The 15,156-nt window shown below is 37.1% G+C and overlaps 1 protein-coding gene across 4 annotated transcripts; it reads left to right on the top strand.

The window, feature by feature from the left end:
- Positions 1-1,441: 1,441 nt before the first annotated feature.
- On the top strand, positions 1,442-14,577 carry LOC130826857 (GDP-mannose transporter GONST2-like). 4 transcript variants are annotated; one of them, XM_057692460.1, is made up of 11 exons: positions 1,442-1,486; positions 1,565-1,643; positions 2,659-2,862; positions 11,966-12,179; positions 12,488-12,627; positions 12,813-12,942; positions 13,020-13,118; positions 13,197-13,351; positions 13,454-13,570; positions 14,135-14,232; positions 14,317-14,577. In XM_057692460.1, the coding sequence occupies exons 3-11, from the start codon at positions 2,669-2,671 to the stop codon at positions 14,358-14,360; spliced, it is 1,191 nt and encodes a 396-aa protein (XP_057548443.1). In that variant the 5' UTR covers positions 1,442-1,486; positions 1,565-1,643; positions 2,659-2,668; the 3' UTR covers positions 14,361-14,577. The 4 variants fall into 4 exon arrangements, with proteins under 4 accessions (XP_057548443.1, XP_057548442.1, XP_057548441.1 ...); XM_057692459.1 differs by having other exon boundaries at positions 1,565-1,680; XM_057692458.1 differs by having other exon boundaries at positions 1,455-1,680.
- The last annotated feature ends 579 nt before the right edge of the window (positions 14,578-15,156 follow it).

Below are 15,156 nucleotides of genomic sequence, written 5' to 3'. Positions count from 1 at the left end.
CGAAAGAGAAAAAAAAATTTAAAAGCCCAAGGTCGCTGTTACTAACAGCAACTTTAAAAAAAAATTAAAAGCCCAAAGTCGCTGTTACTAACAGCGACTTAAAAAAAAATTTCTTTTTTTTTTCTTTATTCGCTGTTAGTAACAACGACTTAATGCGTTTTGTAAGTAAATCACTTGTTACAAATATTTTTATTTTTTTGTGAACTTTTCTATAAAAAGTATCCTTCTCTCTTACCCTCCAGGACGCAATGAATATCAGGGATGATGATGACGAGCGTCCCCGATTCCAATGGAGTCCACCAGAAACTGTGCCTGTTTGTTTGTTGGAACACATACAGTTGATTGCAATTAAATGCTTTGTAGGACAAGAAGATGAACTACATGCTGTCGAGTATTTACTAAATAATGGTTGTGGGGCCAAAGTTGTGCTTGATAGAATGGTGAACAGTTCATCAAATAGATAAATCAAGTGAATTCTCAAAATTCAAGAAATTAAACATCCTTGTGCGTATACGAAAACTGCATACTATATGCATGTGAAGTGAAGTGAAATGATGAGTTACTGTGAAGCCAAACAGATCCTAAGTTCCTAAAACTCCCTTATAAAAGTTAGCCTGAAATAATGTAAAGCCGTATGGCAAGAACAATGATTTTACCACAATATGAAAGAACGTACTCTTCAAAACAAAAGATGTAAATCTCACACAGGATCACTCTACTGTTTATTTTCTGGTTCACAGCTTCCAGTACTGGGATTCACTTGGTCCCGGCCTGGACCAACAGGATTATCGTCAACCGCATTCCCAGAAGTTTTTCCTAGCTCTGACGTGGAGCGAGTTTGCTGCTCAGATGACAAGCTCGTAAGGCCATTTTGCTTCATATAAGCCTCCAGTGGGAGACTTGCTAGCTGGAGAAGATTCGTTAAACTCGATTCAGAAGTCTTCAACCTGAGGTCTTTTTCACGCTCAGGGTGGAAATTTAGGTTGATGCTCTTGCCACTTTCAGCTAACAAGCTGATTAGAGTTTGCCCTTCACCTTCATTAATTTACGGGGGACCCACACCTGCCTGCAAGTCATTTTCAGTTTCATGTCGAAGTTGAAGGTTTAAAACGCATTAAGTCGCTGTTACTAACAGCGACTTAAAAAATTTTTTTTTTTTTCTTTTTTAAGTCGCTGTTAGTAACAGCGACTTTGGGCTTTTAATTTTTTTTTAAGCCGCTGTTAGTAACAGCGACTTTGGGCTTTTAATTTTTTTTTTCTCTTTCGCTGTAACTAACAGCGACTCTTGCCGATCCTAGGCTTGGATGTACGGACGCTTATTTTGGAAAATAAATTTTCACGGAGCTTATTTTTGAAATTAAGTTGTTAAATAATCTTATTTTTTTCAAATTTTCATATAACTACCCACCATATTTGGCGCTAAACTTAAAAGGCTTCAGAATTTCTCTGAAACATCAAAATTTCAGCACCTTTGCTTCTGTTTCTGGTAACACCCATTACTTCTCTCTTCTTCCTTCGTTTTCCTCAAAATATATTACGTTTTAAAATCAATTCTTTTGAGCAGAAAATTAGGAGAAGAAAATATAAAGTCCAACAAATCAGTTGACTTTCTGGATTAATTCTCGAAAATGAAGCTAAAAAAGGTGTTTTTTCAATCCTCGAATATCGTTTCCTTCAATGGTACATTTCTTATTATCTAAAGTGCCATGTACTACCATTAATTGTAATAATAATAATACATTAATTTTGGAATTTATCTTCAATGGAGTTGTATTTATGAATATGTCTTGGACTTTCCAAAAACCTAGCTTTTATTTTGGGTACTTTTCCCCTTTGCGTGTTATATGTAAAGCTGATCATAATAACACGTTCTTTTCATGAAATTCATCTTTTTCATATTCTCTTTGCTTACATTAATAATACATGAATTTTAGTTTGTTTCCACTGAAAACTCGTACAATCAAGCTGGTACTTTTAATAATACTTTAATTATTTTGGGTTTTTTGTGTTCACTTAAGTAATTGATATATAGGATTCTGGGTAACATATTAGGGAGGATAATTAGTCTCCTTGGTGTTTGATTACTGTTTGTAAACTATTGGGAGTTGTCCAACACAAGGCTCAAAATCGAAATTGGTGAGTTTCTATTTTTCTTTTTTTTTTTATGTGTATTTATAAGTCAATTAGATAAAATGGAATTATTGTTTTGGGTATTGATGGTAATATTTGTTCGCGTACGTTGATTTGTTTTTGTTTTGAGTCATGTTGCGAACCCTATTGAAATAAAGGCTATGGTGTTGATGTATTGGGCGTATTGATGGGATGTGTTCAGTGAGGACTTAAATAAATCTATTCATAGTGTTTTTAGGGAGAACTATCTAATGTCTTCAGTTGCTTTATCCTTTGTGTATAGGGATCCTCTTCTTAGCAATCTATGGGTTATCTTTTACTTGTGTAGAGTAGAATTATGGTTAACTAGTTCAAGCCTCTGATTCATTATACTAATGCTTGTAAATGGGAGGGAGAGACGGTTGGAGTCAAACCCTTAGCACAAGGATAGAAATGAAAGTTGTCAACTAACGATTCTCTAAAGAACATGTCTTTAGGAACCATGATGTTGTTTCTTTATTCTTATGGTTTTTGTTAATTGTTATGCAGGCTTGATCAAATGTCATCAGAAATCAAGCTAGATATTGGGAATAGCTATGAACATTATGAATCAGAAGCAGGTCTTCTAGATGGTAAAAATAACATGTCTGTGGCAGTCAACGGAATATACAACACCATTGATGACTACCATCAAGGAAAAAAGTCTATTAGTGACATTACATCACCAAGGGAGCGTAGATCATCTAGCGAGAGGTGAGACTTATATGTCAAATTTAACCTATTATTGTTTCTTAATGTAATGGAATGTTATGTTGTAGTTGCTAAAGGTGTATGTGTATGTTTGTTTTCAACGGGATCAAGATTTTTAGTTCTTTGATTTCGAATTATAATGAATTATGTTGAAATGACTTGTTAAAACATTGGACCAATAATTCATGTATACTTCAATCATAAACAACATCATTGTTATCTGAACCCTAAATATTGCCTTGGTGGGAGTCACTTAAAGCCCATTTGGTTGTTGGAAATGAAATGGGAGCTAGATTAGAGTTTGAGAAATAATTCTCAAACTCTAATATCACCAAGTACCTTATGAACAAATAACTCTAATAGGCTATATGTTTAGGCTTAGGTGTTTGTGTTTGATGATTACAAATGAGTATATGAGCTCTCTATTTATAGGGGATAATTACATTAATGAGAGTATAAAGTTAAAGCCAAGAATTAATAACATATAATAGCTCTAAGAGCATGAACAGTCGAAAAACAGAATCCAAGAACACTCCGCACAGCCTGCTTGTTCAAGACACTATCGTTCTTGTTCGAGCAGGTTCATCAGACAGCTATTGTTTTGTGCACACTCCAGTGCTCGTTTGAGCACATTCTTCCAGGAGCTACTGTTTACTTCTGAACATTATACTCGTTCAAGGCAATATGATTCTCTGAATGCCTTGTTCAAGGCACCTCATGAAGAGTCCTATTATTGGTCTTCAACACACCTCATTAAGTGCATTCATCATCCCATTAACATTCACCATTATAACACATGTTTAAGACTCCGTCAATACTCCCATAGCTTCATCCACTGATAATCAACTTAAATAGGCTTTAGGTCATACTTAACTCACCCATTGGATTCCACATCTCTATGCACACATCAATGTGCACTATAATTGGCGCACTCAAGTCACCATTACTCTAACAATCTCCACCTTGACTTCAGTTCACCTAAGTTAAAGCATTCTCCGATTCACTTCATCTTACAAGTATGAACATTACGTAGAAACAACTTACACACCCAATATGCCCCAAATGACATTACATCAAGCTAGGAGCTTAACCAACCAAGTTCACACACAAATTGAACTTGTTGGTAGGCAATGGTTTTATCATCGTGTCGGTTGGGTTTTCTTTAGTATCAATATTCACTAAACCCACTCTTTTGTGCTCAACTTCATCTCGGATAAAGTTATATTTAAGATCTATGTGTTTGGAACTTTTATGAAACGTATTTTGATTTCTAGTCAAATGAATTGCACATTGTCTATCACAATAAACACTTACCAATTAGACCTTTGAGCCACTTTGCTTCTTTGAATGGCTCGACAACGGCTATGTACTCCACTTTTGGTTGTTGAAAGAACAATCACTTTCTAGCTTCCAAATCACCACCATAGTCCAAGTCACAAAATCCGATTTGCTTGCTTGAATCTTTCCCATACACGAGATAAACATAAACACCTCAACAATCACTTAAATGCCTCCCAATGTCCTTTATTCGGATTAGACATAAATCAACTTACCAAACTCTGTGCATGAGCTATGTCGGGCCTAGAACATACCATAGCATACATTACACTACCAACGACAATAGTGTAAGGAATTCTTACCATTTGATCTTCTTCCTTCTTTGTTTGTGGACACAACTTTTTAGAAAATTTAAAATGAGAGGCAAGAGGAGTAGACACACCTTTAGCATCACCCGTGAAGAAGCATTGCATAACCTTCTCAATATACCTGCTTTGACTAAGGTATAAGACACCCTTAGACCGCTTTCTCATAATCTCCATCCCAAGTAATTTCTTGGCTTCACCAAGCTCTTTCATATCAAACTCACTTGAAAGCAACTTTTTTAAGTTCTACACCTCAAACAAAGTATTAAATGCAACTAGCATATCATCAACATACAAGATCAAATATAACTAAAGAACCATTTTCAAGTTTCTTAAAATATACACAACTATCATAAAAACTTCTAGTAAAATCATGTGCAATTATGAAAGAATCAAACTGATACGACTCGTATGGTTCCTCCTATTCGTTTTACCTATAGTAGGAGGAAGGGTCCAGAAGCTTCTTGAAAATACTACTCAAAGTTGTTATGCTGAGGTGTCCAGTGGGTTATGCATTTTATAATAGTTTGTTATGGAATTCTGCTAGTTTGTTATGAGGTGACCAAAGTTGTTATTTCCCCACTTAGCAGTATATAAACCAAAGGGTAAAGGGTAATGAGATCATCTAGAAAATATTGTAATCACTGAGTATGGTGTAATGGAGTAATGAGCCACTCGAAGAGCTCTATAGTAATACAATAACCTTTCCCTAATATGTTCTTCTTTCTATTCTTTCTACAATATTTTTCTCTAATCTTTTATTTCTTTCTGTTCTTGTTCTTGCTTTACTAATACTTGATAATTAACATTTGGTATCAGAGCAATTATGCCTCCCACTCAAACCACTCGTTTGGATCTTCATGAAACTGAGATTCAACAGCTGAAAATTTTAAAGAGCGCATGAACCTCATGATGGCTTGGTTCCAAAATAAGCTGGACAAGGAGGAAAATCGGGCTCAAGAGGCTTACGCAAAATTATTAGAGGAGATAAGGAGTACGAAGGCTCAGAGGAAGGCGAATTTAGATGAAGAGATCGTTAATGGCAGTCCGAACAGAGGTGAATATACCACGGGAATCTCGATCGTTTGGTGAACAACAAGTAAATAGTGAAGGAAATATGGGGAGGTTCAGGCGATTGTAGTTACCGATGTTTAAGGAAGAAAACCCAGATGCGTGGATAGTGAAGGCGGAGCATTTCTTTCACTGCTATCAATTAAGTGAAGAAGAGAAAGTGGAAGCGGCGGTGATGGGTTTGGAGGGAGATGCCTTGTTGTGGGAGCACGGCCGGCGACCTATAACTCGGTGGAGGGAGTTGAAGGAGTTACTCCTACGGTGTTTCCGAGCCCAAAAAGCTGGTTAGCTTTGCGAACAATTGCTCGACGTCGTTCAGGATGGATTCGTAGAGGAGTACAGTAGGAAGTTCATTTTAATGGCGACACCATTGAAGAGTGTGGATGAGGACATGCTTATGGCGGCGTATATGAAGGTTTGGATGAGAGCGTGAGAATAGAGCTACGGGTACTTGGTCCTTTTAATTTGGAGCAGGCCATGGACTGGGTAGTGATGATAGAGGAAAAATTAATTAGTCACTATGGGCCTACTTCATATTGGAATAAATCCTTAGACTACCGTCCACGTCCCTCTCCAAATTGTCCGGATCCGAAACCTTATAAATCCAAACCCTTCTTCTTCACACTCACAAAATTACCCTCTTAACCCCAAAATATCCCCATACCCAAATACAATCCCAGCTACAAAAAAACCCAATATCTGACATCTCTTAGACCGCGAGTTTCAAGAAAAGAGAGAGAAGGGTCTCTGCTTCAAATGTGACGACAAATGGCATTTGGGACAAGTTTGCAAGAAAAAGGAGCTCAATTTTTTTGTTTTTTCATGATGAAGAATTGCATGTCGAGGAGGTGCTGAAGGAAGAATCATTGGAGTAAGCTCCATACACTGACCCAGTAAGTATCTCTCTTAATTCTTAGTGGGCCTAGACAATCCGAGAACCATGAAGTTAAGGGGAAAGGTGGGCATGCGGGATATGATTGTGATGATCGATAGTGGCGCAACACACAATGTTATATGTTAGTCGTTGGTGGCGGAGTTGGGATTACCGGTAGATACTACTAGTATTTTTAGGGTCACTTTGGGCCATGGTAAAACTGTACAGGGACAGGGACGATGTAATTCGGTGATCTTGGATTTGGGGGATATACAATTTACCAAGAAAATTTTCTTGTTTGATCCTGGAAGTTCCGATATGATTTTGGGGATGCAGTGGCTAGAAACTTTGGTTACGGTGGTTACGAATTGGAGATTACAAGTGATGAATTTTTTCCGCCATGGAAAAACAGTAGTATTAAAGGGCGACTCATCTCTGGAGAGATCGAAGACTACTCTCAAAGCCATGCTTAAGTCCCTTCGTAAAGCTGGCCATGGCGTTTTAATTGAGTTGCACGCTATGTCTCATGACACTGGAATTATTTCTTCTCCCTCCATTCCACCCTTCTTGGCAGATGTCCTGAACAAATACACATTTGTTTTTCAAGATCCTGCGGGCCTACCTCCCTTATGTTGTCATGAGCATCATATTGCTATAAGACGGTGCCAACCCTATCAGTGTTTTTACGCCCTTATAGGTACCCACAAGTGCAGTAAGATGAGATTGAACATTTGGTGGAGGATATGTTGAAAGCAGAATTCATAAAACCTTCTACTTCTCCCTTCTCCAGTTCGATTCTTTTGGTGAAGAAAAAAGATGGTTCGTGGCGTTTTTGTATTGATTACCGTGCTTTAAACAAAGAGACTGTCCGGATAAATACCCCATTCCGGTTATCGATGAACTCTTGGATGAATTACATGGGGCTTGTCTCTTCTCCAAACTCAATTTAAAATCGGGTTATCATTAGATTCGTGTGTGCCGGGAGGATACTTACAAAACAGCCTTCTGCACTCATGAAGCCGTTACGAGTTTTTGGTGATGCCGTTCGGGTTAACAAACGCCCCTGCCACTTTCCAATTCTTAATAAACGACATATTTCGGCCTTTTTTACGGAGGTTCTTGCTTGTCTTTGTCGATGATATTCTTGTGTACAGCAGAACTGAGGAAGAGCATATCCAACACTTGGAGTTAGTTTGTTTTTACTCTGAAGGAAAATCACTTGGTTGCTAATTTGAAGAAATGTGCTTTTAGGCAAACTGAGATGCTTATTTGGGGCATATTGTGTCTGCTCACGGGGTGGTAGTGGATCAAGACAAAATCAAGGCCATGCTTAGTTGGCCTATTCCTACGACCTTGCGTGAGCTTCGAGGCTTTTTGGGGTTGATCGGTTACTACCGTAAATTCATTAAGGGTTATGCTCACTTGGCTACCCATTAACACAACAACTTTGCAAAGATTGTTTCGCTTGGTCCAAAGAAGCTACTCAAGCATTTAAGCAATTAAAGGCTGCCCTTAGTACAGCTCCTGTTCTCCGAATGTCGGATTTCTCTATCCCTTTTGTTGTAGAAGTTGATGCATCAGGTCATGGGCTTGGAGTCGTGCTAATGCAAGGAGCGCATCCTATTGCGTATTTTAGCAAAGGGCAAGGCCCTCGTGGCCAAAGTAAACCAATTTACGAGAAGGAACTCATGGCTATTGTTTTAGTCGTTCAGAAGTGGCGCCATTACCTCTTAGGTCGTCCTTTCACTATATGGACTGACCAACATAGTTTGAAGTTTATCATGAAGCAACGGAAGTGGGGACAGATTATCAGAAATGGGTGAGTAAACTCTTGGGTTTTAACTTTACCATAAAATACAAGTCGGATACTACAAATACTGCTGCTGATGCTCTTTCCCGACACCCTGCTTTGGGTCAGCTATTTCTTGGCACTTTCCTGACTTCTTCACATATTCCATGGGATGATTTGGTCACTGAAATTCAGCAAGACCCCTTGCTGCATAAAATTCACACTGATCTTGCTCAAGGTAGCCATACTCACCCAGGTTTCCATTTGATTGATGGCCTCCTTTATCATAAGAACCATCGCGTATTATCCAGACATTCTGTTCATATTGCTGAGTTATTACATGAGTATCATGATTCGGCCCTGGGTGGCCATTCCGGTGAGTTCAAAAGTCTTCAACGCATTGCCACCGATTGGTATTGGTAGGGTATGCGGAAGCAAATTACTCAATATGTGCGTGAGTGTGGTGTATGTCAGCAGCAAAAAGCTTCCCACTTACAACCAGCCGGCCTCTTACAACCCCTTCCTATTCCTTCTCAAGTTTGGGAGAATTTGACGATGGATTTTATTGAAGCATTACCTAAGTCAGGTGGATTTGACACTATCTTGGTGGTTGTTGATTGTTTGACCAAATATGCTCATTTCATTGGTTTAAAGCATCCGTTCTCAGCTCCTACAGTAGCGGTTGCCTTTATTCAACACATTGTTCGGTTACATGATTTTCTGGCTTCTATCATATTGGATCGGGACAAATTTTTCATGAGCCTTTTTTGGAAAGAATTATTTCGATTACAAGGTATGACATTGCGCAGAAGCACGACCTATCACCCCCAGATTGATGGCCAATCGGAGGTTGTTAGTCGTACATTGGAGACGTATTTCCGTTCCTTCATCCATGGAAAACCAAAGGAATGGTCTCAGTGGCTGTATTCGCCCGAGTCTTGCTATAATATTGCCTCTCATTCTGCTATCAACATGTCTCCTTTCCAAGCTCTTTATGGTCGCCCACCTCCCTCCTTGGTTCGTTTTGAGTCACACACAGCTTCGATGGATAGTTTGGAATCTCTGTTATGGCTTCTTGATGCTGTTTTAGATGAATTAAAATTCCATCTTATTAGAGCTCAGCACAGGATGAAGGTTCGAGTTGATGGCCACAGCCGGGAACTTCACTTTGATATTGGTGATATGATGTTTCTCAAATTATAGGCTATGTGTTTAGGCTTAGGGGTTTGTGTTTGAAAATTACAAATGAGTATATGAACTTCCTATTTGTAGGGCTTATTACATTAATGAGTATACGAACTTAAAGCCCAAAATTAATTACATATAACAACTCCAAGAACATGAACAGTCGAAAAACAGAATCCAAGGACACTCTGCATAGCCTGCTCGTTCGAACCACTATGGTGCTCGTTCGAGCTGTTTCATCAGACTGCTACTGTTTTGTGCACATTGTAGTGCTCGTTCGAGCTTTCCTTGTGTTCGTTCGAGCACAATCTTGCAAGAGCTACTGTTTGCTTCTGACCTTCATACTTGTTCTAGGTAATGTGATTCTCTGAATGCCTTGTTCAAAGAACCTCGTGAAGAGTCTGATTCTTGGTCTTCAACACATATCATTAAGTGCATTCATCATCCCATTAACATTCACCATTAGAACACATGTTTAAGACTCCGTCAATACACCCATAACTTCATGCACTCATCATCAACTTTAACACACTTAAAGTCACACTTAACTCACCCATAGGATTCCACATCTCTATGCACACATCAATGTGCATTATAATTGGTGCACTCAAGTAACCATTACTCTAACAGGAAATAAACACAACATTCCATAACCCCAATGCCATTAAGTGACTCGTACTTAGGGTGGGATTTAGGGGGACGGATGTACTCAATCTTACCTTTGTCATACCTTTGTTAGTTATAACAAAGAGTTTGTTTTTTTTATTGAACCTTGCTAGCTAATTTCATCAGCAAATTCACTTTAATAAGAAGTGCACACATGATTTGATGATTCGTTTTACTATAGTCCATTATAATGTGAAACCAAAGAACTATAAATCTTTGGCCCCAATAATAGTAATTTTATGATATATTTGTTTATTAATGGTAATAATAAGCCAATGATAATGCAATGTAGAGATGTTATGAATGGTGTGACTTGAGTACACATTTATATGTGCATTCATGTGGTGACTTATGGGATGGAATCCTAGGAATGTCATGAATGGGTGTATTAAGTTTTGTCTTAATGTTTGTGGTTTATGGTGATGATTAAAGTATGGATTAATGAGGTAGTGAAGTGTGAGTTGATCATGGGAATTATGGGACTTAATGAAGAAGTGCTAAGGTTTAATTCAAGATGCTCTACTATGCAAAGTCGAGCAAAACTGTCAGAAGCTCTCTGAAATGCCGCTCGACCAGCTCGCTTGATCGAGCGAGCTCCAAGGTGGGTCGAGCGAGCAGACAGAGTATAACCAGAAACTTCTTGTAGCCCGCTTGATCAAGCGAGCCCCTGCTTTTGGTCGAGTAATGTCTCTGATGATCCTAGGATGCTGTTTTTGACTTTTCAAGTGCTTGGGGCTCATTTATTCATAGTTTTAATGTACTTAATGTTATTTAGTGTGATCTCTTCTATAAATAGAGAGCTCTCATACATACATCAAATATCATCAAACACAACCCTTAAACTAAACACATAGCCTTTTGTTTTATCTCTTACTCAATTGTAATACTTTATTAGTAAGAGTATTTTACTCCATTGAAATAATATAAACAAGAAACTACACACCGTGGAGGACATAACCATCATTGGGTGAACCTCCTTAAATCATTGTGTCATTTTGCAAATTTTACTTTATTAAACATTTGTTAGTTCATTGAAATTATTATCGTTCATCAAAGTTCTTAACATCGTATCGATTTTGGCAATTATTTCAAGAAATGTTCTAAATAATGCAAAAGAGTAAACCAATGAGTTTGTTGTATCACCCTACTCCATTTTGGCAGTTTAAAACTACAATACTTCTTACTGGTAATAATAGTGGCTTGATGATGAAAATTTAATGTAATTTTTAGCTAGGAAAACTCTCCGACAAAGTTTATAATCTATTTGTTCAATTGTAAATAACTTTTTATCAATAACAATAGTAATGTTGTGTATATCCAACCTGCCTAAACTCCACCCAGGTGTGAGTCACTAAATTGCATTGGAGGTAATGGATTGTAAATGGAATGCAGAAGATGTGTGTGTTGCTCTAGCCTTGGCAATGTGCCTCCTGAAATTTCATAAAATGCTTGGTCAAAACTTGAATTTGATTGCGAAACCCTTTATTTTGTTAGAATTTTCATGTAGTTTGGAAACAAATTCAATATGTAAGAAATTCAATATGGCATTTGGAAGTGATTGTGTCCACATTTTAGATGGAGGCCAAAGATTTGTAGAAGGTTTTTGAATTATAATGGACTATAGTTAAATGCTTACCAAATCATGTGTAGTTCTTATTCATGTAAAGTTGCAGATGATATTTGTTACTAAGTGTCAATTAGAAACTACCTCATTACTATCACTAACAAGGGTATAGTTGCATACATTTGATCCTTCAGAACCTCACCTTAGGTGGTAGCCAGTTGGTGGCATCCGAGTAATCGAATTCGGAAGTGAATTATGTTTATATGTAAATTTGACTGCATGACTGAGTAATCTTGTTGAATCTCTCTGTATAGATTTCTACGACCCAATCGAACAATATTAAACAGTATTGCCAACCATGTAGTTCATGAGGAAAAAGACAGGGAGTACAAATCTGGAAAGAAACCTTCTGGCCCACTTGTGTCTGGAGCTGCTTACTGTCTTTCCTCCTGTAGCATGATCTTGCTGAACAAAGTAGTTCTTTCAACATACAACTTTAATGCGGGAATATCTTTGATGTTTTATCAGGTATATACTTCATTTTTTCATGCAATACTTGTAGAATTTCAATAAGCATGCCTTAGTTCTATCCTTAAACATTTTCATTATACTTTAGAGGAAAAATTTGGTAAATATGAACTATAAATTTGTTTTTAAAAAAACAAAAAATTGATATTCAAATTTAATATTATAATTTATTTACTTTGAAACTTAAAAGGAATAAAGCCTAAAAGTAGCAAATGCTACTGTTTGTTTTACATCAGAATATAAGGTGAATATTATATGGCATGTATACATGAGGCATTTGTAAAGCCATTCTTTTCTTCTTATTGCAGAACTTAATCAGCACTATCATTGTTGTTGCCTTGAGTATATGCGGATTTATTTCAGTAGAAAAGCTCAACTGGAACCTCATTCGGGTTTGGATGCCCGTCAACATAATCTTTGTGGGCATGCTAGTATCAGGCATGTACAGGTACACTAAACTTGTGATGGGTATTGACTGAAGTGTTGCGACTCTATTTATACTAAATCTGGCCAAAACAAAGTATCTTTTGGCATTATCAGTCGCGACAATTATCAAACAACATTGCAAGCATTTGGCCATATAATTTGCTAATAACTACATTTTTATAAACTCCTTTGGTATAATACTTGCAGTTTGAAGCACATAAATGTTGCAATGGTAACAATTTTGAAGAATGTGACAAATATTATGACCGCAATTGGTGATTATTATCTTTTCCGGAGAGCCCAGAATAGGAAAGTTTGGACTGCAATGTTTTTGATGGTACACACTTTTGTGTTTAGCGCGCATCTTACAGTTTGTGTTGGATTCTTAGCTTTGCATTCGCTTTTATATCACAGATTATTTCTGCTGTAAGTGGCGGCATCACGGATCTTTCGTTTGATGCTACAGGATATGCTTGGCAGATTATGAACTGTGTTCTTACAGCAAGCTATTCAGTAAGTATTTTCTTCTAATCCCTGTTTATTTTTGCCTTTGCGCCATAACAATGTACACTTATATGTACATTTTGGCAGCTTACACTAAGGATGGCTATGGAGAAAGCCAAACAACTGACAAAATCAGGATCGCTAAACGAAGTTTCAATGGTTTTGCTCAACAATTTATTGTCATTACCTTTTGCGATGATCTTGATTGTTATTTTTGACGAATGGAGTTATGTGACGAACACGTAAGCATCTATAAAGATCTTCATTGTCTTGTTTTCGCTTCTCAATTTTTCAGAACATGCTTAACAGGATGACTAAGTGATTCTTATATGTTTACCGTGCAGGAATGTAGTTACAGAGCCAATGTTTTGGGCCGTTGCAACACTTAGTGGATTGTTGGGACTTGCCATTAGCTTCACTTCAATGTGGTTTTTAGGTCAAAGCAGCCCTACAACTTACAGGTTTAATTCTCTTGTTTTTTCCTACTAGAACAAATCTCTATATGTGCTCTTCTTATTTACGTGAAGTTGTAAATGAGGTTTTCTACCAAGGGTCAATTAGGGATAACCTCTTTGTTATCACTACAAGAGTAAAGTACCTACGCAGACCCCCCAAATTTCACCTAGGTGGTACCCACATAATGGTTTTCGGGTTTTAGAATGCCAAGATTTGACTCAACTAGAAGTCTAAGCTCCCGATGATATGTTATACACTAGCTCCCTCTCACACGAGAGCCCATAGGCCGAGTAGTGTGGATGTAGATACTATATAGCCCTCCTGACCTCATATTTAACTCTAATATGTGGATAAAATTCAAACCCATGACATTTTGTCACATTAGCTTTTCATGTCATGTCAATAAATCAACTCAATCAAAAGCTTTAAGCTTTCGGTTCAGTTGGTTAGTCGACATGATACAGTACATTACATTTACTGGAGCTACAATCATGACTTTAAGTTTTTGTTTGAGTTTGCTACCTCACATATAATATCTTTTAATAATCGATGAATGTATTTTCTTACAGCTTGGTAGGGTCCCTAAACAAGATACCAATATCACTTGCTGGAATAGTATTGTTCAATGTTCCAGTTAGTGTACCAAACCTATTCAGCATACTATTTGGTAAGAACAACAATCAAATTCACTCTCCTTTCACTTATTGTCGTTGAATTTCTAGTGACGTACGGTGATTTATACATTTTACAGGTTTATTCGCCGGAGTTTTCTTTGCTAGAGCCAAGATGTCCTGATTTTCGAGCTTTCTGATGAGTTAAATATGCATCACATTGCGAAAAATGTAGAAATATATAAGAGATGATCCATCTTTTTTGTACCTGTTTCAACAATGCTAATCTGTATAGACTATACTCTTAGTTGCTTTTCCCGAAACTTTTGTTTTTTCTTTTTTTTTGTTGTATTCAAACCTTATAAATTTTGGACAAATTAATTATGTACTTTTTTTTTAATTCTGGGTATTATTGAAGAATCTCGTAGAAATTTAGGGGTGTTTGGTATAAAAGTGGAAATGTAATATAAAGGAAACTCTTAGGAGGTGTAAGGGAAATAATAAGGGTTATGTAATGTAAAGGAAACTCTTAAGGAGGTGTAAGGGAAATAATAAGGGTTATTGCAGTTAGTTATTTGGTATATAATTATGATAAAACTTGAGCCAAAGAATAGATGGGATGTAAAGAACATAAGCAAAATGATTTTGTATTGATGAAAACAAAGTAGTTTTTACAATGTGCACATTAGCTGTATATATAGATGTGAACATCAAGAATTGTACTAAGACAAAACAAGTTAGTTATAACTAACTATAACAGACTAACAGCCTAAATACAACAGAGTAGAACACTAATTAAAAAGACACGTGCCGAACACCCCAACTTGAAGCATTGCTGCATACAGGTGGCACTTCAATAACAGCACACCACAACAATTAGTACACTACTCTTTATATTGCTGCACCCACATGTTGAATGTACTGCATTTAATATAACTGCTGCACACATGTGTCTAATAATACGGCTAAAAGCTTTTGAA

The sequence above is a fragment of the Amaranthus tricolor genome, chromosome 11 (genome assembly GCF_026212465.1).
Source record: "Amaranthus tricolor cultivar Red isolate AtriRed21 chromosome 11, ASM2621246v1, whole genome shotgun sequence".
Taxonomy (NCBI): domain Eukaryota; kingdom Viridiplantae; phylum Streptophyta; class Magnoliopsida; order Caryophyllales; family Amaranthaceae; genus Amaranthus; species Amaranthus tricolor.
Note: the sequence above shows the minus strand (reverse complement) of the source record. Positions and strands in the feature narration are given on the sequence as shown.

Coding starts and splice junctions, on each gene's coding strand:
- LOC130826857 (XM_057692460.1), top strand. CDS start 2,669: ATGTCATCAGAAATCAAGCTAGATATTGGGAATAGCTATGAACATTAT. Junction 2,863..11,965: donor CGTAGATCATCTAGCGAGAG/GTGAGACTTATA, acceptor CTCTCTGTATAG/ATTTCTACGACCCAATCGAA. Junction 12,180..12,487: donor TATCTTTGATGTTTTATCAG/GTATATACTTCA, acceptor TTCTTATTGCAG/AACTTAATCAGCACTATCAT.